At 44.2% G+C, this 26,873-nt stretch overlaps 1 protein-coding gene across 2 annotated transcripts in view; it reads right to left on the bottom strand.

Moving 5' to 3' along the window:
* The window catches only part of SLC25A30 (solute carrier family 25 member 30), a 224,294-nt gene that overhangs the window by 184,720 nt on the left and 12,701 nt on the right, over nt 1-26,873 (bottom strand). For both annotated transcript variants that reach the window (XM_085621828.1, XM_085621829.1), the window contains exon 2: nt 22,244-22,333. In XM_085621828.1, coding sequence (XP_085477954.1) covers nt 22,244-22,307 — 64 coding nt within the window. In that variant the 5' untranslated portion in view covers nt 22,308-22,333. The remainder of the gene's footprint in view (nt 1-22,243; nt 22,334-26,873) is intronic.

The raw sequence follows: 26,873 nt of genomic DNA, 5'->3' as shown, positions 1-26,873 counted from the left end.
TTCATTATCACATGGGCTGAAAATACTTTTACTGCATGTTATCTTGGCATTACACGTTTAGTTTCACAATTCATCACTTGGATATTCTGTTTGTTTGGTCTATGTGATTTCTGTATAGCCAAAATTGAGGTGTTGTCACGATTGGATCACTTTATTTTTCACTATTTTGGACCCGCATGGAGCATGTTACCATGCTACACATCCAAGATTTGTAATCACAACACCATATCAGCCTGTAATCTTCCTTCACATCACCAGCACATGCCGGACTTTCATGGATTATAAAGAGGTTTTGGTTTCCCCCATTTTCATTGAACCATTACATTCCTCTAAAATTAACCCCTGATGAAGGGCTGGTTGCCCGAAATGCATCGAGAGGGATGAATAAGAAGGAAAGAGGATTGTGTCTCGACAGAGTTATTGATACACATTATTGCTGATATTAAGCACAGAATGTAAATTGAACTCGACAAGAAATCAAATTATTAAATGCCGTTTAATGGATGAAGAATAATTTGGACTCTATTTTTGTTTTACACTGAATAACCAATAAACCCCAGTTGATGGGAATTTAGGAGTGCCAGGGGGGCGGACCCGATTTGGGGCTTGCTGTGTCCACGTTGATCGTTACACTCTTGGACCAGTGAGTGATACCCTGTGTGCACACTACAAACTGCTTTTTTTAAAGAAAAATCACTGATTAAAAGTTGTGCGTGTTCTAACCATTTTGTTTTGCAACAGCCACATAGCCAGCACCAGGTCCAACATAGTCAGACCAAGACCCCGAAGCGTCAGGCGCCTCCAGAACTTCCACTTTGGAGTAAAAAATAGACTCTGTGCTCCAAACATTGTCGCAGACCCGGGCGTCTCTCAAAGGCCGTATAAATAAAGTTGCATCAGACTTTACGCACCTAAATGCAGACCATGGAAAACTCGCTGGGAGGGTCAACGAACAAGCAGCAGAAGTCAAGGAGGTCTCCCCAGCAGCTAAAGCAATGGCTGCGCAAATAAGGGATCTCACATCGAGGCTGAACTCGCTGGAGCGCAGAGTGGACGATGCTGAAGGCCTGTCTCGCAGGACCAATATCCGTGTAGTGGGACTACCAGAAGGCACGGAAAGCGGAGATGCAGTATTGTACACAGAGACCTGGTTGTGGTCCCTAATGCCAGCAGGCACGTTCTCTGCTTTCTTCACGGTAGAACGGGCACACAGGGTGCCATCGGGCCGACTACCACCAGGCGCTGCACCCCGACCCTTCCTGTTCCGACTCTTAAATTTCAAAGACAGGGATGCAATACTCAGCAAAGCCAGAAAAATGGAAACGATCAAAGTGGACAACTCTCAGGTCCATTTCTTTCCGGACTACGCCTTGGGGGTGCAGAGACAGCAGAGCACGTTCCTCACAGTCAAGAGGCAAATGTGGGACCTGAACATGAAAAACTCCCTCATATTTCCGACCCGTCTTTGTGTGCTCGCAAATGAGTCCACACACTTCTTCATCAAAGCGGAAGATGCGTTGGACTGCCTCGAAACCATGGGCCATCACACCTCGCCAAGCCGGAGATGCAGCAACACAGAATTGAACACAGGAGCCCGAAGGGGCCGCAGCAGAAGAAACAGACCTCAAGCCACGGAATCACAGAGACAATTACAGGATGTTCCAAGCTTAGAACAAGTACTGTAGGAGAGACGGGACGCCATGCAAGCGGTGGGGGATCTGAGAAAACAACTGCACAGCAGGGACACAGACGCCTCATCAGAACGATAGCTGAGCGAGGACAGTTCGCTGGCCGTGTGGCCTGTCAATGAGGTCTCGCAGTCACTCCCAGTTGTAACACCCTAGACGCAGATGACTTAATGTTGCACATCACCACAGTCTGTGGACATGCAAGTATACACTCGTAGAAGTGCACAGAAGTGCATACGAGGGGGTGTGCATGGTCTGTGCGCACTCCACATGAGACCTCATAAGGCAGCAGGCAGAGCGCGCTAGTTGGGGTCAATACCAATTCCCTCGACCCCAGATGACAGGCTGTTGGCGTGCTGCACAGGCTATGACACAATGCGCACATAGACATGCGCAAAGCGGGCCCAAACAAAGCCAATACACCCACTGCAAGCTTAGCCCCACCACCACCTCCTAACAGGACCGACACGGCGAACATAGCCGTAAGTTGCCGCATGGCATTGTTCTCTGTTTGGGCAGACACATGTTGTCCCTCTGCTCTATCCCAGTTAAACCCCACATGGTTCCCTTCCTCGGCAGCTGCCCAAGACGGCATATCCACGCACCTGAAGGTACCACAGAAGCATTCCGCACCCACTGGGCGATCGCCAGATCATCGCCCAACCTTCAACGTGCCGAGCGACCCACACCCAGCGCTAACCTATGTCCCGGTCACATGCCGCCCACAAACATAGTCACCTGGAATGTTAGGGGGATACACACAGAAGTAGAAAGGTCAAATACTAGCCAAACGCTACTCATCCTATGTCAGGGGGGCCTTTATTTGGATCAGGTCGGGGACCTTGTTCAGGCCGGAGGAGACTGAAGTAGATGTACATGGCAGATATGTACTAGTAAAAGGCCCCCTCAATGGGAAGCTAAAAGTGTTAGGGTCCAAACAAGGACCAGAATACATTCTGGCACACACTAACAGGCCCACTCTCACGTTGGTGCGAAATTCCCTAGTTGTTGGAAGAGGACTTTAATTCAGTCCTCCGACACCGCACTTGACAGATCTTTCCCTCCACTGCCACAAACAGTTGCAACATCTAACACTCTGGCCTGGGGGAGTGGGGGAGTGGCTGCGCCACTGGGACTTGACAGATGTATGGCGAGCCCTCAACCTGCAGGCGCTCTTGTACTCTTATTACTCACATCCACATGGTTTACATGTTCGCATCGATACTAGAGCAGTGCCCTAGCGCAGACTACCTCAGCACAACACACTCAGGCCACAACCCCCACATAATGAGGCTGCAGGGAGATGATGGGGGACACACCACCCACCTATGGAGGCTCCAGCCCCTAGCATTATAAGACTCTACATTTCAGAGAACCAGTTGGCGCAGCGATAGAGGCTTACTTTGAAAGGAACACATGATCAGTCACTGATGCAGGTGTGTTGTGGGATGCAAGCATAGCAGTTGTCAAAGGGCAATGCATGGGATTGAGCTGGTGTCAGGAAACAGCTGGACTGTGAAGTAAAACATATCGAAGATACTCTGACCAAATTAGAGGCCGAGCTGATGCAGGGAAGTGTTACGCAGCAAGCCTTAGACACACAAAGAGAAAAACACACGGAGGTGCTGGAGAGGTAGCGTTGCTTGAATTATGCGTCGCACGCTGCGTGCACTCACGCAGCGGCGGACAGAGTGGGTAGACTGCTTGAGAGAATGATTCAACAAGAACACACACAGATGCCTGTACTGTGGCTACAATCCGCTACAGGGCAAGTATACAAGGCAAGAGGCATGGGTATACTAGCAATCAGGGGGCATTCCCATTCCTACACACCCATAACTCTGAATCGGTTAGTAATAAGAACCCATGGAAATACTGCAGCATGTGGAATTCATAAATCCCTTAGCAGTATTAATGGACTAAAACACCAAGTTACTTATAACTAGTATGTTGTTGATTATATTCCTTGTAAAGGAGGAATAGATTAGCAACCCTGTTTTATTAAAACTTTGCACACTACCAATCCTCACTATTGAAGTCTTTTCTCAAAGAACTCGTCTGAATATGACCCAAGCAAATGCTGCACCTATCACAGTCAAAACTTCTCTTACCAACTTTGGTTCACTAAGATGGTTCTCGAATTCAGTTCTTCATGGTTCTGGTCTGTCTGAGGTAAGGGCGACCCTTTCCAGTAGCCACAGTGCTGCCGACGATGTAACACCAAAGCAGACTGTGCCTTCCATAAGGAGTGCCAAAGAGGAAAAAACCCTGAAGGGGAAAATAAACCTCTTACTGCAGGTGGAGACTCCAGAAATGGAAAGGAGGTGAACAAGCATTTTCAATGCAATAGGTCTCGCATTTGCGAGAGTTTAAGCTATCGGCATTGTAAATGATAATGCCTTTTATTTATGTTCTAAAAAACAACACATAAAAAAGGCATTGTCATTAACAATGCCAAGAGCTCAAAGTGCTCCAAATGCGAGACCAATTGCATTGCAAATGCTTGTTTTCCTAATAGACACCAACTAAGAACAGAAAGGCACATGTAACCTAGTAAAGTAAAAGCACTATAACAATATAAAAAGTATACACCCCAAATGAAGTGTTGCGTGCTAGTAAACTGTATGCGCTAAGCAGTTGTAAGAGGTACGTACGAAAACAAGTTTGTAAATGTATTAATGAAAGAGTGCGCAAAATTGTAAAAAGGTATACACTACATAATTAAGTGCCACGAGCTGCATGTTGCGGTATCCTTCCCACGAGTTTATTCTTTAGCCTGTAAATATGGTAAGCATAAGAATATCTCGTTAAACTAAAGTTAAAGTGTACTGCAGATGGAAGCAGACGTATAACAAACAGCGAAGGCAAAACAAACAGGAAGTAACAGCTAGATGAGGCCAAGGCGTCTTCCAGCCTTGTTTCTTTTTTTCTTCCTGTTTGCAATTTAATGAAAGCTTTCACAGAGACGAAAAAAGACGCAGCATGTGGTCTACAAACCACCACAAGCTGCTTTTAGCACCTAATTCAAGGCGCACAATAGATTGTGTTATAGATAAGACTAAGTAATTAACGTCCGAGACAGTAAACAACAGTGCTGGAGGACATGTCTCTGGCCCGTGAAAGGAAGTAGTTAGGCAAATTCTTAGAAGTTGGTGTGTATGATATTAGGAAAGAGCTCACTACACCGGCTGAATGAAGCTCCGCAATGTGTTGCTGGTGCTTTTAAATAGTGTAAAACGTACTGTAGATAGGAGCATAACCACAATATGGCAGTAGGCAATCTCCGTAAGCAGTAGGATATGGCCAAATGACGAGAGCTGCCGAACAAAAAGTTAGGGAACCATGATAGAGTCACGGCATTCGCTCACCGCCCGGTGATTCTGGGCAAATTAGTTCATATCCCCGCGCCATAGGCAATATGACAGCAGGCAATCTCCAACAGCAGCATGATGTGGCGATATGCAAAAAGAACTATTGATGGACAGAATGCAGAACAATGTCATACATTCACCCCAGTACAGAGATCTGGGCCCAAATCCATCGTTTTTTTGCTCACCATGCCATTCCAGTTTGGACCCAGCCATATGCAAATCAGCCTTGACCCTGTGCCCAATGGGAACAGTCCAGCCCGAACTGCCAGGCCAGGTCTTCCCTTAACTGGAAAGAAGCATCCTAGGGCCGGTTTCAGGGTTTCACCCCTCTTCAGCTAGGATAGCTTGATTCCAGTGGCATGGAGAGCACGGGACTCACGTCTGAGCATACCCGTCCCACTCGGGGTGACTAATGCAAAAAGAACTATTGATGGACAGAATGCAGAACAATGTCATACATTCACCCCAGTACAGAGATCTGGGCCTATATCCATCATTTTTTTGCTCACCATGCCATTCCAGTTTGGACCCAGCCATATGCAAATCACTCTTGACCCTGTGGCGATTTGAGCAGAGCTGCCGAGCATGAAGCTAGGGAACCATGTCAGAGTCACGGCGTTCGCTCGCCACACGGTGATTCTGGGCAAATTAGTTTATATCCCGAGCCTTCCAATAGGCAATGTGTTCGTGTGCAATGTAACTGTTTTCCCTATACATCTTTACAATGCAAAACAAAGACAACCAAAAAGCAACCAGCCATTATACACTGTCGTGCAAGAGCTCACTACACCGGCTGAATGAATCTCCTCGATGTGTTGCTGTTGCTGTTAAATAACGTATAATGTACTGTATTCTGGGAAACGGCCACTACAACGCAGCCGTTTCCACGCATGACCGTAACCACGCATGCATTACAACGCATGCGTGGTTACAACGAAAAGGATTTACCACGTATACCTTTACTACGAGATTCGTAGTAAAGACATGTGTGCTAAAGTTAAAAGAAAAAAAAAAGGGGGTCTCACCCCACCCAAAAAAGCGTGGGATTAAAAAAGGGGGCTTGGGGGGGGGCACCCCTCAAAAAAAATTATTTAAAAAACGCACCTGTTTACGGCATTTAAAGAAAGAGATGTGGAGGCAGTCGCGTTGTTAGGGGAAACGGAAGGACACTTTCGCTTCCTCTTAACGACATGCAACGTGACGAAGGAAGATAGAGGAGAGGAGAGGTAAGGGGGAATGAGGGGGTGGTGTCGCACAGGGGTAAATTTAAAGGGTACATTTTTAGTGTGATATCCTTTAACATGAAAATGCCATTAACATGCATAATTTAACAACGAAAATCGTTATAAAAGTATGCGTGTAAAAGGCATTTTCGTGGTAAAGGGTATGTGTGGTGATAGCATTCGCGTGGTAAAGGCATGCGTTACAACGGAATGCGTTGTAAAGTCATACAACCCTGTATTCTGTGCTAATTAGTTAATATCCCAGCGCCATAAGCAATGTGTTTGTGTGTAATGTAACTGTTTCCCCTATAAATCTTTACAACTTATATACGTTTACAATAGTTTTGAATCTACTTACGACGTTTACTTACCGCCCGGTGATTCTGTGTAAATTAGTTAATACCCCCGCACCATAGGCAATATGGCAGTAGGCAATCTCCTTAACGCAGCAGGATGTGGCGAATTGAGCAGAGCTGCTGAGCAAGAAGTTAGGGAACCATGTTAGAATCATGGCGTTCGCTCACCGCGCAGTGATTCTGGGCAAATTAGTTAATATACCCGAGCCTTCCAATAGGCAATGTGTTTGTGTGCAATGTAACTGTTTTCTATATATTTTCACAATACTTTTGGGTCTAGACACCGTCCAGCAAGAGCTCACTACACCGGCTGAATGAACCTCCGCGATGTGTTGCTGTTGCTTTTAAATAATGTATGACGTACTGTAGATGGGAGCATAGGCACACAATATATTAGTAGGCAATGAACCTGCGCGATGTGTTGCTGTTGCTTGTAAATAATGTATAACGTACTGTAGATGGGAGCATAGGCACACAATATATCAGTAGGCAATGTCCGTAAAGCACCAGGATGTGGCACAATGATGACAGCTGCAGAGCAAACAGTTAGGGAACCATGTGAGAGTCACGGTGTTCGTTCACCACACGGTGATTCTGGGCAAATTAGTTCATATCCCGAGCTTTCCAATAGGCAATGTGTTTGTGTGCAATGTAACTGTTTTCTATATATCTTCACAATACTTTTGGGTCTAGTTTGCGCTATACAGAACAGCAAAACAAAACCAAAAAGCAACTAGCCAGCATACACCGTCGAGCAAGAGCTCACTACACCGGCTGAATGAACATCCGCGATGTGTTGCAGTCGCTTTTAAATAAAGTATAACGTACTGTAAATGAGAGCATAGGCACTGCGCTATGTGTTCAAAACACCCCAGAAAACAAAGCAACCCAAAAAACAACGAAGTAAGCAAGAGCTCACTACACCGGCTGAATAAACCTCCACGATGTATTGCTGTTGCTTTTAAAGAATGTATAACGTACTGTAGATGGGAGCATAGACACTGCGCCATGTGTTCAAAACACCCCAAAAAACAACAAACTAATATTGCAACCCAAAAAAACAAACAAACTAAGGTTGCAACACTCAAAAAGCAATGTAAATTGTACAAGCTACAAACTAAAAAAAAAAAAGCTGCGATGTGGGCAAGCAAGCTAATATTCAGAGCTTACCTCGCGCACAATAAAGGAAGTCACAAACAAAGTGCTGCACGGCATGTGAGACATACTTAAAACGCCACTCGCGAGATGCCGCGAAATCCCAAAGTGAAACCGATACATATAACCCCTAATTAACAAAGATCTGTGTAGTCCGCCGTCAGCAAGACAGACGCTGTGCGCGTGCACATCTCCTGTCCAGCCAGGCACGAGAAACAGGAGACAGGAAGGGAACGAACATGCCTACCTTGCAATCAAAAGCAAGGATTTCTAACGCGCGCCAATAAGAAGCATGGGTGGAGTTTCCATCCCGCTTCAAAGTCAAACTGACGACAATAGTCTCGCAAGCGGGCAACGCATGCTCTACGTCGCTAGGCGAGACCTACAAAGGAGAAGATCAAGGAAAAGGCCAAACGCACATTTCTCTGGTTTGCAGAACAAACTATTTTGAAGTAGTATTTCTAGAACTTGACTGATGTGTGAGTGATGATGATACGGATTATTAGAATAAACAAGTATGTCGTCTAGATATATTACAACAAATATACAGTCTATGAATTTCTGAAATATGGATGGAGCATATGTCAGCCTAAAGGGCATGACCCTGTATTCAAAATGACCTAGGGGAGTTCGAAAAACAGTCTTCTACTCGTTTCCTTCTTTGACTCGAAGGAGATGATACGCTCGCCTGAGATCCAGTTTAGGGAATAATTGTGCCCCTCTCACGGATTCCAATATGTCCTTAATTAAAGTCAATCGAAAACAATCCTCGATTGTTATTTTATTCAATCCTCCTAAGTCTATGCACAGTCAAAGATTTTTAGTCTTTTTTGGCATGAAGAAGAGTGGTGCCCGGCAGGCGATGATGAATAAGGCCATTTTGCAGATTTTCTTTGAGATACGGCTTCAGTGTCTCCTTTTCGGATTCGGAGAGAGAATATACTCTTCCAAAAGGTACAGTGGCCCCTGGTTCCATGGGAATGACACAATCCAGCTCTCTGTGAGGAAGTACTGTCAGGGTTTTTGGTTTCTGAAGTACATCAGCATACTCCTGGTAATGATTAGGGACTCCTCCTATAGTATTTATGGAAATACACTCACATTTCTTTTGATGACCAATATTCCTCTGTTACATACCAGAATTGTTGGCAGAAATGGTGAGGACAAGGAAATCGTCCTGGTCTTCCAATTGATGTAAGGATTATGCATAATCAGCCAAGCAATCCCCAATATCATTACATGATTAGGAGAGGCTATAAGATCACAGGACAAGTATTCTTGATGTCTTCTAAAGGTCAGCCATAATGATGGTGTCATTTCTTTGACGGGACCAGAGACCAGTGGGGTTCCATTTACAGTATGCACCTGTTCAGGTTTTTCCTTGTGAACATGGAGTATTTGTTTTTAGTAGCCCAATTCTCATCTAAATATAGTCCACTGGTGCCGCAACTGTTTACTCTGTATCATTGGGCAATCCTAGGTCATAGGTAAGAGAAAAAGAGAATGGGATGCTTCTTTCGAAGCGCATATTGAAGGTATACCAGACCATCCCACCCTCTCCCTTCTTACAGAGGGCGGAATCCAGCGTTTCCCAACAGCTTTGGTGGACGAGCAGGACAACTACAAATCAGATGACTAGAGGAACCACAATGTAGACATAGTCCTGGTTTCCTTCTGTAAGAACGTTCGTCTTCAGACAAGGGTCTCGAGCTAGTCCTATCTGCATGTGTTCTTCTTCCGTAGAGGGAGAGGTGTCAGGGAAGGATGAATCTGTTTTGCGAGAAACAGATTGTGCAGTTCTCGAATACTGTGTGATTTCTTCACGAAGACCTCGACAAAAGAGGGTAACTAAGGTGCATTCCACATAAGTGGTTTCTGCAGCTAGCTCTCTGAAGCAAGTTATATATTGTAAAATATCTTGGTTTCCTTGCTGGACGTCACATAAAGCTTCTGCCAAGGATTCCAGACCAGGTCTCTGAAACATCTGTTTGAAAGCAGAGGCAAAGATAGTATAATTAGATAACCGTGGATCTTTTGTGGCTACTAAAGGAGTCTCCCAGGCCAAGGCAGGGTCAGATACGGTAATGATCAGATATCCAACATGGTTTCGATCTACTGAAAACTGGGTTGGATGACACACAAAGAAAATGGTCAAAGAATCCAAGAATTCCTTCAGTTAGCTTGAGTCATCGGAATAACAGGATAACAGGGAATGGTAGCTGATACTATTGGTAGATCAGATGTCCTAGTTGCAAGGACTTGTCGAAACACTAAGTTTTCATCTCGTAATTGTTGCAAGTCCTGTGCTAGTTGCTGGATAGTTTGCATCAAGGCGTGTGCTGCTTCCGTCGATCTTTCCTGAGGTAATGGTTGAGGAACCTCCATAGTGTCAAGATCAGAACAGGGTTGTCGGAGTTGCAATAGTTCACAGTCAGAATTTCTCTTACCAACTTTGGTTTGCTGAGATGGTTCCTGACTTTGGTTCTTGAAGGTTATGGTCTGTAAGAGGTAAGGGCCTTACCGGTAGCCACGGTGCAATGTAACACCAGAGCAGACTGTGCCTTCCAGAAGGAGTCCCAAAGAGGAAAACCCCCAAAGGGAAAAAAAACTCACTGCATGCGTAGACTCCAGAAACAGAAAGGAGGCAAAACAGGACAAAGCCAAGGAAACCACCAGAAGAACTCAGCAAGGAAAAGTAGACCTGAAGACCAGAAACTCCAGCCAAGAGCAGAAAGCTTGAAGGATTCCAACAGGAAGCGCAAACAGGACGCAAAGATACACCAGACAGGAGTAAAGAACACCAACAAGAGCGAGGGCCACCAACAGGAGCAAGGAGTGTTGCAACGCAAGGAAATGAAGGATTTAGCCCCTTGTTTACCCATAGAAAGGAAGTGATGTCACAGGAACTAAGCGGACACCAGCTTGGATATGGAAAAGGTGATGACAAAGATAGGGAAGGTCGTTATCTTAGAATGGTGTAACAAAACCCTTCCCACAGCTTTCTGGGAGCAAAACCGTGGAATCATGGGTAGAAGAAAAGCCAAGAAGATGCCCGCCCCCCCCCCCCCATGCAAGAGAATGGCTACCTGAAATAGAAGGAAATTACTGCAGGCAGGCAGCTGCAGTGAAGATGAGGGTGTGAGAGGGTTGCCAGCAATGTTCTAATCATAACAGGCCACTGCGGGAGACTGTGACTTGCCTGAGCAGATAAGTAAGGCGCCGCAAACTGAATCACAGCACGCGGCAGTATGGAGACAGGTCCCGCAGGCTGTTGTGCAGCCCGCGATGTAACAGTACCTTGCACTCTTTAGGAATTATAAATACCAATGCTTGTCTTGTTCTTCTGGAAAGGTCTGAAGCAGTTCATCTCAACCATGATTTAGAACAGTCACCACCTTTTACCAACAATCCTGGAACTTCTTTGGCGAGCAAGAACATAGCAGGAGTGCACTGTTTATATATAGGGAGCCATGCCCTGGGGCTTGGTACGTGTAATAGTTTACACCATCAAAATGTATCCATGACAGGAACGGTTTAGTCAATAAGAATCTTTTTGAGAAAACTCATACAACTGTTGTACTCTAAGGTGTTTACTCAGGTTTCATAAAATATTGAGAGAGACATAACAAAAGCAAAAATGCACTTTGTCTGAGAAAGGCACAATTGTAAAATGACAATAATAAGCATCAATTGAACCATTGAGCTTTTGCAAAGGAAGAACTACCACCGGAGGTAAATCAGAAGTGCAATGCTTTACATACAAAACATACAGAACTACAGAATGAATTCTTCAAATATGTCACAGTAACTCAAAGTACATTGTGAAAATTAAATGATTAAAGAAAAACTAAGAAAACTTTTCCCTTTATATTTGGGAATTAATAAAAGAAGGCTGTCTGAATCTGATTTTTGGGTGTATGTTTGATGAGCCTTCCTGAATGGAATCCTGAGCCAAGCCTCTAGTAGTCTGTAGCCATGCAGGATACCTTGTTTAACACTCGCAGTAAACATTTACCAGCACTACAGGATAGGTTTTCCCCAAATCTTTTTGAGGTACTATTGTGTCTGCATTTTAAAGTTACTTAAATGTATTGATGCCATAATATTAGCTTGTGTTATATTATTTATACACTGGATTGCTGCCCAGAGACATGCCTCTTGGAACTAAGTTACTGAATTAACGCATGTCAATTAGAAGAGAGTTAAATTGAAGCTGTTGAAAAACACCAGATCTTTAGTTTTTCCTTAAAATGAGTTAAGGTGATTTCTTGTCTAATGAAAGAGGGCAATTCAGTCTACTTCCTAATAGCAGGAAAGAAAAGACACGACCACCAGAACGAGGGGAGGCAACTAAAGAAGCATCCACTAAACGTAGGTTCTGCCTAAAACAGAAAAAACAATTGGTCTTGATGATACACCTAGGGTCAAGACCATTTAATGTTCCCATGAATTAAACATAGGAAGATTAAAGGACCCTTTTGTGAACTGCAACTGGGGTCATTTCCTCAAAAAATGAGACATTTGAATGGGGAAGAACCGGCTTGGCGTACAAAGTCTGGAGCACCTACAGCCATGCCAATAGGGAAGCGAGTTGCAGAGATACAACGAGATAACACTAGACTAGAATGGATACAATCAGGGATGGGGTGCCCATTTTACAAGCATGATTAGGAAGAATCCTGAAAATCTTAGCCAGCGTTTTTTGGAGTAGACAAACAGGTAACTGCACCTTCGCCCACTTGGGCGCACCTAGACAAGTAATACTCCAAAGTAAACCCCAGATTTCTGACATAAGGCACAAGTACTGGACCGGCTCCAAGTTCGACTGGCGCCACTCTATGGTACAAAGGTAAGATTGTCTTCCAAACAGAAGAACTTCAGTTTTAGGAGAATATAGCTTGAGACATTTTGAATTCATCCAAGTGGTGATCACACTCCTTAAGGCTTGGAACTTCGTTTGAGCAGCAATGACAATAATCTGGGTGTCAACATCGTAAGATATTATCTTGAAGCCAAAAGAGTGTACCATCTCTGCCTTGGGGTGCATTAATAAGAGTGGGGCTCAGGAAAGATACCAGATTCACCCTGCACCATAGGTACTGCTACGAAGAATAAAAGAGGTAGAGATACAGCTGGAGTTGTCATTTAGAAAGGATGCAAGCCACCTAAGATCCTAAGGATAGACGTCAATCTCGAATAGCCGTCTTATTAGAACAAAATGGGAAATGGTATTAAAAGTCACAGAAGATCTAAAAGGACCAGGGCTGTTGTTCCATGCTACGGTGGACACAAAAGCCCGATTGAGATTAATCAGATTATATATCTAAATAGATATAGAGTTGTCCATTCATAACTTTTTCTTGATATTTAGCTGGCAAGGGCAGTAAAGAAATTGGGCGATAGTGAAACATCACCTCAGGATCTGCTGATTGTTTTTTTTATTTCAAAAGGGGAAGAGCTCCAGCTTATTTCCACACCTCAAAGACTACTGCCAAATAATAGAGGCATTGCATAGAGTAGTACGTTAGGCAACCTGAACATCAGAGGCAGGGATCAAAAGCCATGGGTGTCAGTGATCCAGTGAAGACAGACTCCATTGTAAGGCAGAAAAGCCTTTGAGTCTGCTTCAGAATACGGACAAAAAGCTAAAATGGATAACCCGTTTAGGAGCTAGAGAGCAACTCTCTAAGGATTTCTAAAAACCTATAAGAGGTGGGCACTCTAAATTTCTATAACTTTTGGCTATTTTGTCCAAGAACAAAACAGAAAAGTTTTTGCAAAGTTCCTGCAAAAGAATTGTACTGTGCATACTGGCCAAGGGTTGCATAAAGCCTTTAATATTGAAAAATTTGCACTGAGTATTGACCACTGCCACATTTCTGCTGATGAAATTTGCGCAGCACACCACACAAATAAGCTTATGGTTTTACCCGATAGCTGATTTATAAATCGTTTTGCCATCAAAATGATAGGAAGTCCTCTATTTGTGCTCTATGGATTTTAAGTATAGTTTCACAGTGCAAAGTGTCTCCAAATATCAGGGAGTGGTGGGCCCCTTATGGCAAATATAAAAACTCTTCAAAGGAGCAAAGGAACGGAGGGACTTAGTTATGCAACTGTTGAAATTGATAGCTGTTGTGGATATCTTGACTTTCATACCAAGAGATGAGTTCATAAGACACTTGCATAGCATAATCTTTGGCCCTGAATTGTCTTGACTCTAAAGGTAACCAGATAGGAATCAATGGGAGACAGAAGGCATATTCAGTTGAAATAATAAATCCAAGATTCATAAATGGAGAGGTCCAATACATTACAATGGCCTTATCCCTTGGCCCATCTCTCCAGGAATAAGCGCAATTCATTCCTGTGGTCTCTTTCAATCTCTCTCTATATATAATAGTAATTCAACGTGAAGGAAAGCCTTTTTATATCTATTGTAGTCTCTTTAGATCTATTGGAGTCAATGTCTTCAGTGATGTGGAGCAGTGCAAGTTTAGGTTCCAGAGGTAAGGACCAACCCAGAACCCATCCAGATGATCGCCCGGATCTCTTCCACAGCCACCCGGGAGGAAGAAAAGGTGTCAGGCAAAATGGGGAAAACCGTGCAATAAAGCAATGATATTTCGGTTTCGGTTTTCGGTTTTAAAGCTTTATTCGACATTTGTCATAAAAGCATTCCCCTATCCCTAATACAATAAATACTACATATAAAAAATACTTCTAAAAATACATATTAAACATGAAATGTCGAATAAATACATAATAAGAATACAAGTACTTCAATTTATCAAATTTCTTAAAATATAGATTTTTCTATAAATAAAATACAATAATCCATATGGCAAAGTGCAAGATTAGGAATATACATAATTTCATTACGATGCAATTGCCATAAGTGAACGAGTACGAATTAACCATGACCAAGCCAGAAATTTTGCTACCCCAACCACAAACAATATGGAACAATCTGTTTCAAGTATCCTTAGGGCTACGGATTGGCTGCGGGTTCCCAAACTAGAGCACACAGGTTTTAACCATTTACGTCTGGGGGACGAGTACAAAGGGCAACAGAACAAAAGATGGGAAATGTGCTCAATTTGTTCATTACAGTGGTGGCAATGTTCATCCCATGCTGGGGACCAGTGCTTCTTAAACGCATTCACCGGGAGTGTACCTATGCGAAATTGAAAATAAAGTTTTCTATCATAGGGTTTTTCAATAATATCCCAAAAAATTTCGCAAGAAGGGTACATTTTTATGTCTAAGAAGCGAGATGTTAGGCTTGTGCTTGTGCCGTCACTAAACATTGTAAGATATACCATTTCCCAATATAGATCTTTCAGCTTTGCCTTCGTAGGAAAGCAGGTTACGTCTTTGGTGTCCCATAGATGATTCAAGTTCAATTTTATAAGGAGTCCCCGGAGCTCCCTTAGCCATGGGATAGTATGGAAACGGTCGAATTTAATAACGTCCGTCAGTGCCGCCGCATAATGGCTTAATTCTGGGGTCACCATAATCCGTCTCCAATATAGAAGAGGGCGTAGCCTCGCTATGTCCTCTATTCCTTTTCTTCCCATATCCAATTTTAGTGGGATTGTGGGTGTGCTTTGGGGGACCATCACAATCCCTCGTAAAAACCTGTTTTCTGCTCGGCCCAGTTCTCTCAAATTAGAAAACCCCCATAATTCAGAGCCATATAAGCAAGCCCCCAGTACTTTCATAGAATATATTTCCAACACACAATTTACTGGCTTTGTCAGCGAGGAGCGGTGTTTTAGGGTAATTGCGCCTGCTAGCTGCCTAAACTTTAGTAAAGTTGTGGTTATGTGTGGTTTCCAACTCATTTTTCCTTGTAGAGTGATACCTAGGTAAGAGAAAGAGTCCACCCTTTCTAAGGGTGTACCTTTATATTTTATTACACCTTTGAAGGTGGACTGCTGGTTGAGGCACATGAATTTTGTTTTGGAGGTGTTCAGTTCAAGGCCCCTCTCGTCACAAAATATACCAAAGGCATCAACCACTTTTTGAAGCCCACTGGGGGTGCGGGAAAGTAAGAGCGTGTCATCCGCGAACATGAGGACAGGTACACGAGAGCCTGCGATTACTGGGGCGTCACTAGCAATCTTCTCTAGATGCTCAACGATGCCATTTATATAAATTGAGAAGAGAGTCGGTGCTAGGACACACCCTTGCCTCACCCCACGTTCTACCGGAAAGGGATCAGTTACTTCTCCTTGCTTGCCCCACCTTATTCTTGCAAAATTATTTTCGTGGAGACGAACAAGGAGCGTAAGCAATTCCTGGCTTAAGCCCACGTCCGCCAAGGTCTGCCAGAGTTTTTCTCTGGGGACCAAGTCGAAAGCGGCTTTTAGGTCCACAAAAACTGCATACAATGTCCCCTTCTTTAGAGTAACGTTTCTCCAGTAGATGGTTAAAAAGTGGAGGACTTGATCAACGCTGCTAGTTAGAGGGCGAAATCCAGCTTGATAAGATGACAAGATATTATTTTCGTTGATCCATTGCTGCAGTTTATTTTGGACTAATCGGCCCATTAGTTTTTGTGCTGTATCAATCAGACTAATGGGTCTATAATTTTTGGCCAGGGTTCTATCACCTTTCTTGAATATGGGAATAATTTCGGCTCCCTTCCATGAGGCAGGCACTTTCCCTCCCATTGCCACCGCATTAGCCAGCATTGCAAAATAGGTACACCAGGAATTACGATCCGATAAAAATATATCAGCCGGAATTCCATCCATGCCTGGAGCTTTGCCCCCAGCCACACAATCCAGTACAATACTCACATCCTTTTCAACAAATATTGGAGATTTGTAGAAGACTTGTGGAGGCGGACAACCAATGATAAATATGGGATTACAAGCATACTGTGGTTGGAAGTATTCCACCCAATTGCTTTTCGAAACATGGTTCGTAGGATGGAGTGCTGTGCCACCCTTTTCCCATTTTACTGTGGTCCAGAAGCGCTTAGAATCCTTGGAGGCACACGCCTCCTTGAGTTCGCGCCAACATTCCTCATCCCAACGCTTCTTTGCCAGTTTTTGGACCTGTCTATACTGGTTTCTCGCCAACCTTACTGCTGTTGCATTTCCTGTTCTCAGTTCCACGCTAAGGTTATCTCGTGCTATCCTGCAACTCCTGTCATACCACCCTTTACTCTCTTGGACTTTTTTATTTTTATTTGAGGCTACTGTTTTGACAAAGAAACTTTGAATTTTCGAAAATAGTTTCTCGTGAGCAGCCATCATGTAGTCTGTAAAATCAGTCCTCCCATAATGGCACTTAATCTTGAATACCTCAGTCACCACTAATTCCTTTAGAGTCTCTAGATTGACAACATCTTCTAAGAGCATACTCCACTTCAGGTGGCGAAGATTGTTTGAGCTTACAAGATCTTGCGTCACCATTTGGTTCCCTCTTGGAAGATCGGACATTTCATGGTAGGGATGGAGTGTCAGGCACAGTGGATTGTGATCACTTTCTATTTTGTCTTTCACTTCCATATCCACCAATTTATCCCAAGCCCTTACGTCCAGTAGTATATAATCTATTCTGCTAGCTGCTCGACCGTTATCGAATGTATTTTTCCCCATTAAATCAGAGGATGCCCGTCCATTTACTGCTCTGAGCCCTCTTGATAGACAAAGACTCTTCAGTTGGATTGCTACTGTGCTCCATTTTCTAATTGCTGGGATATCCAGTTGGGGAATTCTCCACTTGGTATCCTCATCTTCGGCCAGGGTCCTATCCTCTTCGCCCAAAGGTTCGAAGGTGGTGTTAAAATCCCCGCCTATTATTACATGGGGTAGCACTGGTAGCATTTCAATATAGTGCTCGAGGGTCGTTAGGGTCTCTGATGGTTTACCCCTACCAACTCCCCTGGAATAGAGATTGAACAGGGCTAGTTGTTGACCATTTTGCCAACTAATGTCAAGAGCTATAATATCATTAGAGGGTATAGACCTTTGTTTAACTGAGCAATTCAATGTTTGACGTACCCAAATTAACAGGCTCCCAGAGTGTCGACCCACTCGGTTTCTTATGGCTGGGACATGAAAGTTCAAATACCCTTGCCGGAAAATTGGGGAGAGCGCCCAAGTTTCTTGCAACATTATTATATCGTAAAGGTCGATAAAATCGACCCAATCTGGGATGTTTAGCTTGTTTGTAATGCCAGCTATATTCCAAGAAATAATAGATAATGGCAATATGTCCAGTTGGTACTGAATCTGATCAATATCAGAAGTGTATATTCGATCTTCGAGTTCTATACCTGGCGCTAAGTCACCATTCAATATTGGTGGATTCTCAATTACCTCTAGTGTTCTTTTTTGCCCCATCCAAACTCTACTTAGATCCTCTGGGGAGGGAGTGGGGGATGCCTTAGAGACCGGGGTCAATTTATCTAATACAGGCTCATTAGAAATAAGAGTCCTATCATGTCCCTGGTGCAGCTGGATTTCAGGAGCGACAGGAAAAGCACATGCGAGTCAATCACACTCGTTTAGGTCAGATAGCGCGGAGTAGTGGTTATCCAACCTTAACCCCCACTCGTATAATGGGTCAGTCCTGGCCCTTCTATTTCCCACAACTGTCCACTTTGTTCTCAATATGCTAGGTTTAGCTACTAGTCCTCTTCTACTATAGAAGAAATCCAGTGTCAGTGGTATTATTTCTGCTGTTCTAAGTTGTGGAGGGAAGATGTTCCGTAGGACATCAGATAAAACTTCAGGGCCCTTAAAATTCAAAACCACACAATCCCCTTGAAATTTCTTTGCCTTAGTGCCTATCCACTTAACCCTTCTTGCTATGAGCAGATCATCAGATAATTTTTCCTTACCCCAGGGGGATATGTGCATGTTATTGCTAAGCCACTGCAAAGCCTTATTTCGTAAGGAGTCCGAGGACTCGATCTGCCCTATTTTCAGCGTTGGTGTGTTTGCAAGTACTAGAATCAAGGGGGAAGCTTCAACGATTAATTCAACTGGGCCAGTTTCTGGATTAAGAGTCTCAGAGGCAGTATTGCCTACTGGTTGTACTGTTTCTAATGTTGAGGCGGTATTAGGAGTCTCACCATGTCCAGAGCAGGCTTGATGAATATGGTCAGGTGGAATTTGTAGGCCTGTATTTATAATTCCCCCAAGTGTTTTCCCTGCAGCCTCTATATGTTCAAATTTGGTTATTATTAGGTTTGATATTTCCCCCACCCCCTCATTGGTTTTTCTTAGGAGGGTCTCTAATTTATTAACTTTATTAGCTAATTGGTCTACTTTTGATATAAGAGGTTTCATTAACCCTGATAATTTGGACTACAGTGTTCCCATGAGCTTATTTAAAAAGGTATCCTCCCAATCTACACTTTCGTTCTCTTCTTTCCTTATCCCTTCTTCCACCCTTTTCTTTGCTCTTCTTGGTGGGGTTACAGATTTAGTTTTACAGGAACGTAGGCCACCTCTTCTAGGAGGTACCTTAGTAATCCCTTTTTTAGCTCTTGGTGCAGGGACAGGAGTGGGAGGAGTGTTGCTCTCTGGATCTAGCTCCACAATTGTGTCAGATTTATTTGGCTCTTCTAGGATGAGTAGATCAACAAAGGGATCAAGTTGTTGGACAATAGAAGCCGTGGATACATTTATTGTGGAAGAATCATAGGGGTCCTCAATCGGGTCGATGGTGGTGATTTCATCTCTAGCAGACTGGAATATCCCTGATTGGTTAATTTGGGCACAAGGTGGGGAATCCATAAGTCCCAGGGAAGACCTCCGATCATTATTAATCTTTGCCACTACCTGGACCAAATAATTGTCCATTGTGTTTGCCAGGGTGACAGGTGTTTTTTGTCTCGACATTATGATCAGTCAAACCTGAGCAGAAATGCCCTGATGGTAAATATAATAAGTCAATTACACTTTGAATATGAATATATATCGTCTTACCACAGGTGAATTTGAGGTTAGGGGAAAGAGGGCTGGCCCAGTCCAGTCTCTCACAGTCTAGAACGGGCTAAAACGGGCCCGCCCTTGGCCCGGGCTTCGCCCGGCGTCCCGCGAGACGGGGGTGACAACAATTTTATGCGCCTCCTGGCGCTCGATTGACGCGGTCAGCGTCGCCGGGAATGCTGGGAAATGTAGTTTTGGCAAGCCGCAGCACCGCGCTCCGCTCAGCGGTCCGACCCACAGATGGAACAAGGGTCAGGCGGCGGGAGACGGGTGGGCGAAGACTCGGGTTCCTCAGATACTTGTTCTAGGCAGCAGGAGTACTTTAGCAGCAGATAGGTTTCTGAAAGGTTCCCCACTCGACCGGGGTGACAACAATTTTATGCGCCTCCTGGCGCTCGATTGACGCGGTCAGCGTCGCCGGGAATGCTGGGAAATGTAGTTTTGGCAAGCCGCAGCACCGCGCTCCGCTCAGCGGTCCGACCCACAGATGGAACAAGGGTCAGGCGGCGGGAGACGGGTGGGCGAAGACTCGGCTTCCTCAGATACTTGTTCTAAGCAGCAGGAGTACTTTAGCAGCAGATAGGTTTCTGAAAGGTTCCCCACTCGACCGGGGTGACAACAATTTTATGCGCCTCCTGGCGCTCGATTGACGCGGTCAGCGTCGCCGGGAATGCTGGGAAATGTAGTTTTGGCAAGCCGCAGCACCGCGCTCCGCTCAGCGGTCCGACCCACAGATGGAACAAGGGTCAGGCGGCGGGAGACGGGTGGGCGAAGACTCGGCTTCCTCAGATACTTGTTCTAGGCAGCAGGAGTACTTTAGCAGCAGATAGGTTTCTGAAAGGTTCCCCACTCGACCGGGGTGACAACAATTTTATGCGCCTCCTGGCGCTCGATTGACGCGGTCAGCGTCGCCGGGAATGCTGGGAAATGTAGTTTTGGCAAGCCGCAGCACCGCGCTCCGCTCAGCGGTCCGACCCACAGATGGAACAAGGGTCAGGCGGCGGGAGACGGGTGGGCGAAGACTCGGCTTCCTCAGATACTTGTTCTAGGCAGCAGGAGTACTTTAGCAGCAGATAGGTTTCTGAAAAAGATATTTGTTTGCACCCAACTTTGCCTGCCAGTAGTCAGTGCGCTCAACAAAATGAGCAATATGTGAATGCACAGCATAGCAAAGTTGGAGGTAGCGAAAGAATTGCTGTTTATGTAGGTGGCAGGAAGTCTGTACATGAGTGATTATCATAAGAATAATAGAAAAAAAATCAGAAACATGCGTATACTTGCTAACATAGAACACAAAGCAGAGCCATACAGAGGTTTTTGCGTGCCAACAACACTCAGCAAGGGACTGCTACTTCTGCCACTTCTGTCATACTTAGCTTGGTCTCACTCAGGGTTCCACTGTACTTGCAAAGTCGCAAGAAAGGAATGGTTATGATGCACCAAAGACTGGCAGCTATCTGCGTGAACTACAAACTCTGCTCACTTTTATATCTCTTCAAATGTGCAGCATCCAATACATTGAGTTTGTCTTAAAGTTGCTGGTTGGGAGACTGGTATAGGACTCTGGTTTCTGCATTATTGGGGCCCTCACCACAAGAATGTAGAGTATGGACTTTAACAAAGTGCATCCTATCACCACAAACTCAGGACACTGCTCTGAATCCCAGAGACATTAACTAACCACACTGGCCCGATGAGCCCCAGTGTCCTTAACACCAGTATACACCATCCGAGGGTCACTAATCAACCGGACTGCATGCTAAGGACACTAAACCACCAACCACACTGCACTGAATCTTAGGGGCGCTAATACAAAAACACTGTACACACTGCGGATACTAGGAACTACTGCGGCAAGCCAAAGCAAAAACAAAACTTTTTTTTTTTTAGTATGGCATTAGATTTCTGAATTTTTTTGATTGTATCAACTGAAGTCACATCTAGGTCTTATGAAATAAACAAACATATTTGCATTGGTAAATCAAAAACGTACTGCATCAAGGCTGTATTTGAAAAAGTGTTTGTCACGTCAATCTGGGAAAATTACATTTTGCTCTTTCAACAGCAATCTAGAGGTGATGGTACATGTCACCAGACATAGGTAATTCCTAATTCGATACACACAATATATGCCTCCAAGAAGTTGCATAAAAGAGAATCAATATGCCATACTAACAAATTCAATATTTTGCAGAGGTAGAAATTGTGAAGAGTATTGCATGTGCCATGCCCTACTTCTGGGATACTAATGCAATATTGAACTGTTAATTTAGTATTCCAGAGGTATTAAGTTATCAGTTAGTTAAAAGTAAAAAGCACCTACAAATGCCACAGTATGTGGCTTGCATTTTGAACATTTACCTAAAGACCTACAGCATGGTGGCGTTATTCCTTGCAAGTGAAACAGTAGGAATTACTTTATGTTACAAGAAGATAAAGTCGAAGACACAGTATGCAACCATTCATGATACGCTGGATAAATAAATTACTTACCACATTCAGCAGTGACAGAAGCTAAACCTCCATAAACAAATGGTTTCCAGTTGAAGGCAGACATGTTGCACCCGTCAACATGCCTTTTTTCTGTAAAGAAAACCTTTGTTAGGAATCCGATTACTCTAAGTCAATTTTGTATCTATCACAAAAATAATTTTGCATAACAGTTAAAGCATATACCCTTGAAGTGCAGATGAACTTATTTTTTTTTTAAATGTACTCAAACATTTGTGGATAGAGACTTTCCTGTTCATATCTGACTCATCACAAAGTAAATATGTGTATGTACAATGCTCTAAAAATTATGTTCCTATATAAATAAAGGGACATTGCAATCCCCAAAAAACACCAGGGTGGGTGAACAGTCCCATCCCTCATACGGATACAAATATGTATATTTCACAAATTCATGCTCAAATAATTATAGCAATTCAAAATGTCGGGGTGTATATCATCCCACTGTTCCTAGGTGCTATCATCGCATATCTTAATCCTGTATCAAATAGTGACAGATTTATTATTTATTAAAAGATGCTTTTTATTAAGGATTTCAAAATAAAGGTATTTACGAATACTAAGTGAGCATATACATGCTTTATTTAGGCCTCTATTTCATGTAAAAATTAAAGAAGAGGGAGAAGAATAAATCACCACATAATCACTCAAATAGGAGGATGTCGCAAAGTCAAAATGCCGTCAAACACTTCATAACAACAACTTTAAAAAGAAGACGGAAAACACTTTTTCATCTTCCTGAAGTGCAGAGAAAATAAGTAGCTAGGGTTTAAAATTAATATAAAAAATAAAATAAAACACACTTTGAACTAAATGAGTTACTGAAGAGAGAATAAATGTTTTCTATTGTATGCGTACAATATGCACAGGCTTTGTGCACTCACTCAAAATGATGGCAAAGTGGGCAGACCCGTTATCCCAAGCTGTATGCTGTGGTGGGTGGAAGCAAAATGTGAGTGACAGCTTAACAAACCTATGGATGAAGCCCACATACCAAAACCCACTCTATGTATGCATTTTATGAATGAATTAGTTGGGGGAAAAAGTAGTCTGGTGAGACAGCCAAAGCACTCTCAAAGGCCAGACCTAAAGCAATCTAGATAAAAGATGAAGTCTGGCTTTAATTGAAAATTATTCAATTATGAAGGTATATAAGGGGTAGAATGAGGCCCTTCAGATTTTATTTATTTATTGTGGTTTATAAAGAGCGAACATGACCATCATGGTAACAGAGCGCTGTACAAAGAGAGGGCTGATGAGGGTTGCAGTTCAGTAAGAACAGCTGTGACTTAAGATATGCTGTATATAGAATTCGAAGAGCAGCGTATAACATAACAGGATACAATATCAAATAGGGTGAAATTACAGTTTCAAAATAGTTCTCTCATGCCACATATTTTTCTAGTAGTATGGCTTTGACTTCCTTCTTGAAAAACTTAAAAAAGTAATTACCTCACTCGTTACGGGTGCTAGGGAGTTCTCCATTTTTGGAGCAGATCCAGAGAAAGTGCGGCCGTAAGTTTTCCTTTCTTTGAATTTGGCTGGTTCTAGAATGAGGGATTTAGCACTTCTCAAATACCTTCCACCTCCTGATAGCTTGATCCTATTCACCATGTATTTTGGACCCGAATTGTGTAGGACTTTATGTGATATGCATGCAACCTTCAGTTGGATCCTAGCTTCAACTGGGAGCCAGTTGAGGGCGCTGAGTGATGGAGAAATGTGATCATAGCAATGTATGCCTGTTAAAAGTCTTGCTGCTGTATTTGTCACTTTCATTGGGGCTGGGCTGGCTTTAGGTAGACCTATGAGTGTGGCATTCTCAAAGCCCAGTCTTTACAGCACTAGAGATTGAACCATTGTTTTGAGGTCTCCTATTGGTATGAAGGGTTTTCGTTTTCTTAAATGGTACCGATGTAGGTTATTGCTTCTGGTTGCAGCTTGTATGTGCGCTTGTGTGTTTAGATTTGAGTCTAGTGTGATGCCTAGCGATTTTATGGCGTCTCAGATGGTTGGGGAGCAGTTTACCAATTTGATGTTATAAGACCAAGGTTGCAATTGTTTGGATCTGCGGGGTCAAGATTTTCATCCATAAGGGAGTGACAGATTGCAGGATCTCTTTCAGCAGGTGTGAGGGAATGGGATTGTCGAAATGTGTGGTAGGTTTCATTGCCTGAATGGTTTTCTACATTTCCCCTCAGACAGAGATCTGAAACTGTTCCAAAAGGCTCAGTTTTCTTTGGGACAATTAGGGTGTGTTGGTCAGTATTCTTGCTGTGTGATGTGAGCGTAGGGTGTTCTCTCACACGCAACATCATATATAAAGGAAAATACGTCTCGCCTCGACATCTCTGCACAGCAAGTGGGCCTGAAGATCAACACAAAGAAATCAGAAGTCCTGCCTCTCAATACCTGAACCCTTTAAGCAATCAAGGTGAACGGAGAGGACCTGGCCATGACTGAAGAGTTCACCTACCCAGCATGTACTATCAGGCATGATGAAAGGGCAGGCAGTGGTATTAAGAGCATACTGAACAAAGCCAGGAATGCTTTCAGGATGCTAAACAGTGTGTGGAGGTCATCTCAGTAGAGCACCAACACCAAGCTGAGGCTTTACCAGAGCTGTCTCCTAGCCATACTATTGTATGGCTCAGAATGCTGGCGGGTGACGAGAAGCAACATCACCATACTGTCAGCCTTCTACACTAGTAACCCGAGAAGAATCATACTTATTTTCTGGCCACAAATCCCCTCCAACCAGGAACTGCTCACCCGATGCAAGCCAGAGAGCATGGACACCATCATTATGAGCGAAAGATGGAGATGGATAGGAAACACTTCAGAAGAGAACAAGACTCCATTACAAGAACAGCTCTCCACTGTACCCCAGAAGACAAAAGATAAGTTTAGACCAAAGAACACCTGGAGGCGAACTATGGAAACAGAAATAAAGACTGTGAACCACAGCTGGGGCACCATACAAAAACGAGCCCACAACAGACAGAAATGGAAGTCCTTCATTGCTGCCCTACTACCAGTCAGAATAACGGGCAGTAAGTAAGTTATACATCAATCAATGACTAAAAAGTGACCTGTTAACTTTTGCAAAGTGCCTGACACTGCTTTGACTCAAGTCTGCTGCTTTGTTTTTTCATTAATATTTGAACTGATTGGGGGGCATGACTTGGCATCAGCACATGATCCACCCGCGACCGCGGAGTCTGGGAGCGACAGAGACTTGGAGCCGCTTGTGTCCTGAAGGTGAGGAACGTTCTCCATTCCAGTTTGGGTCGGACCTGCGGCCCTGGGTGGAGCAAGCAGCCGAGGAAGAGTTTCTACCATCCCTCCACTCCCGGTTTCCCTAGCGGTTGGAGGCAGCTGGCAGTGAAGGCAACTGAGCAGGGAGCTGGCTTCTGGGGCACACACCAAATTGACGACTGCCCCTTAACGGACGAGGTGCTATGAGAGCCATCCCCACAGTTGAAGTAGGAAAGGGGCGCATGGAGGTCCAGCCTGGGTGGCAGCTTGAAGAGTCTAAAAGCACAGATTGAAGCTGGAGTCTGTTTGAGAGAGATATCTGGCTCGAGGTAAGCCGGGTTCTTCGCTGTGAGGAAATAGAGGAAACAGAGGCCAGGCCCAAGAAAGCCTAACTACCAGCATTTGGGCGCAAGCATAGACAAGATTGAGAGAAGTCCATCCAGCCCCCTGGGTCTAGGAGCAGGGGAGTAGAGCACCATGTCGGGGCCTCGTTAAGAGGCAACGATGAGACCAAAGGGTGTCCCCCTGACCCAAGCCAATAGCTTGGACAGATATGCGGTATCCAGGCAGGCACCGGTGGAGGGATCAGCGGAATCTGGAGCCCAGGAAGCACAGGAGCCCTCTTTGGGAGCCATAATGACAGCTATCCATAAGCTGGGAACAACCCTAGAGTCCAAGATGGACAAAGTTACATTAGAAGTTAATCTTCTTAGGGTAGAGAAATTCGCCACTGCAGGGACACACATCAGTGAACTCCAATTTGCCCCTCGGAAACTGGAAGAGCGGGTGCAGCACCTTGCAAGCCAACATAAGGTAATGGCCGCGGAGCTTGAAGAACAAGAAGGATGGACCCGAAGAAACAACATTAGGGTGTTGAGGGTGCCGGAGGGAGTGGAGGGCCCCTGCATGGACCTCTTTCTGGAGGAACTTATTGTCAAGCACATCAAGCCCAACCGCATCCCGAACTTTTTCTCCGTTGAAAGGAGCATAGGGCGCCTATGCCTTAGCCCGGAGCAACCCCAAGAACCATTATCGCCAGGATGCTTAACTACCGCGATCGTGATGCCATTCTTCAGGCAGCGAGCTTGAGTGGTGATCTACCATACGAAAACACAACAATCTGGTTTTTCCCAGACTTTACCTGAATGGTGCAGCGTCAGCGACGCACCTTTGATGAGGTCAAGAGGGCGTTGCGTGCAGAAAACCTCATGTACATGATGCTGTTCCCGGCCAAGCTCAGCGTTTTGCATAATGAATAGTCATGGTTCTTCACCATGCCGGAGGAGGTAAGGAAATGGCTGGAGGATGGGAGAACGGCCATGCAGCAGCAACAGAAGGAACATGACCGGCAGGG

Source organism: Triturus cristatus, chromosome 8 (genome assembly GCF_964204655.1).
Source record: "Triturus cristatus chromosome 8, aTriCri1.1, whole genome shotgun sequence".
In the NCBI taxonomy this organism is placed as follows: Eukaryota; Metazoa; Chordata; class Amphibia; order Caudata; family Salamandridae; genus Triturus; species Triturus cristatus.
Note: the sequence above shows the minus strand (reverse complement) of the source record. Positions and strands in the feature narration are given on the sequence as shown.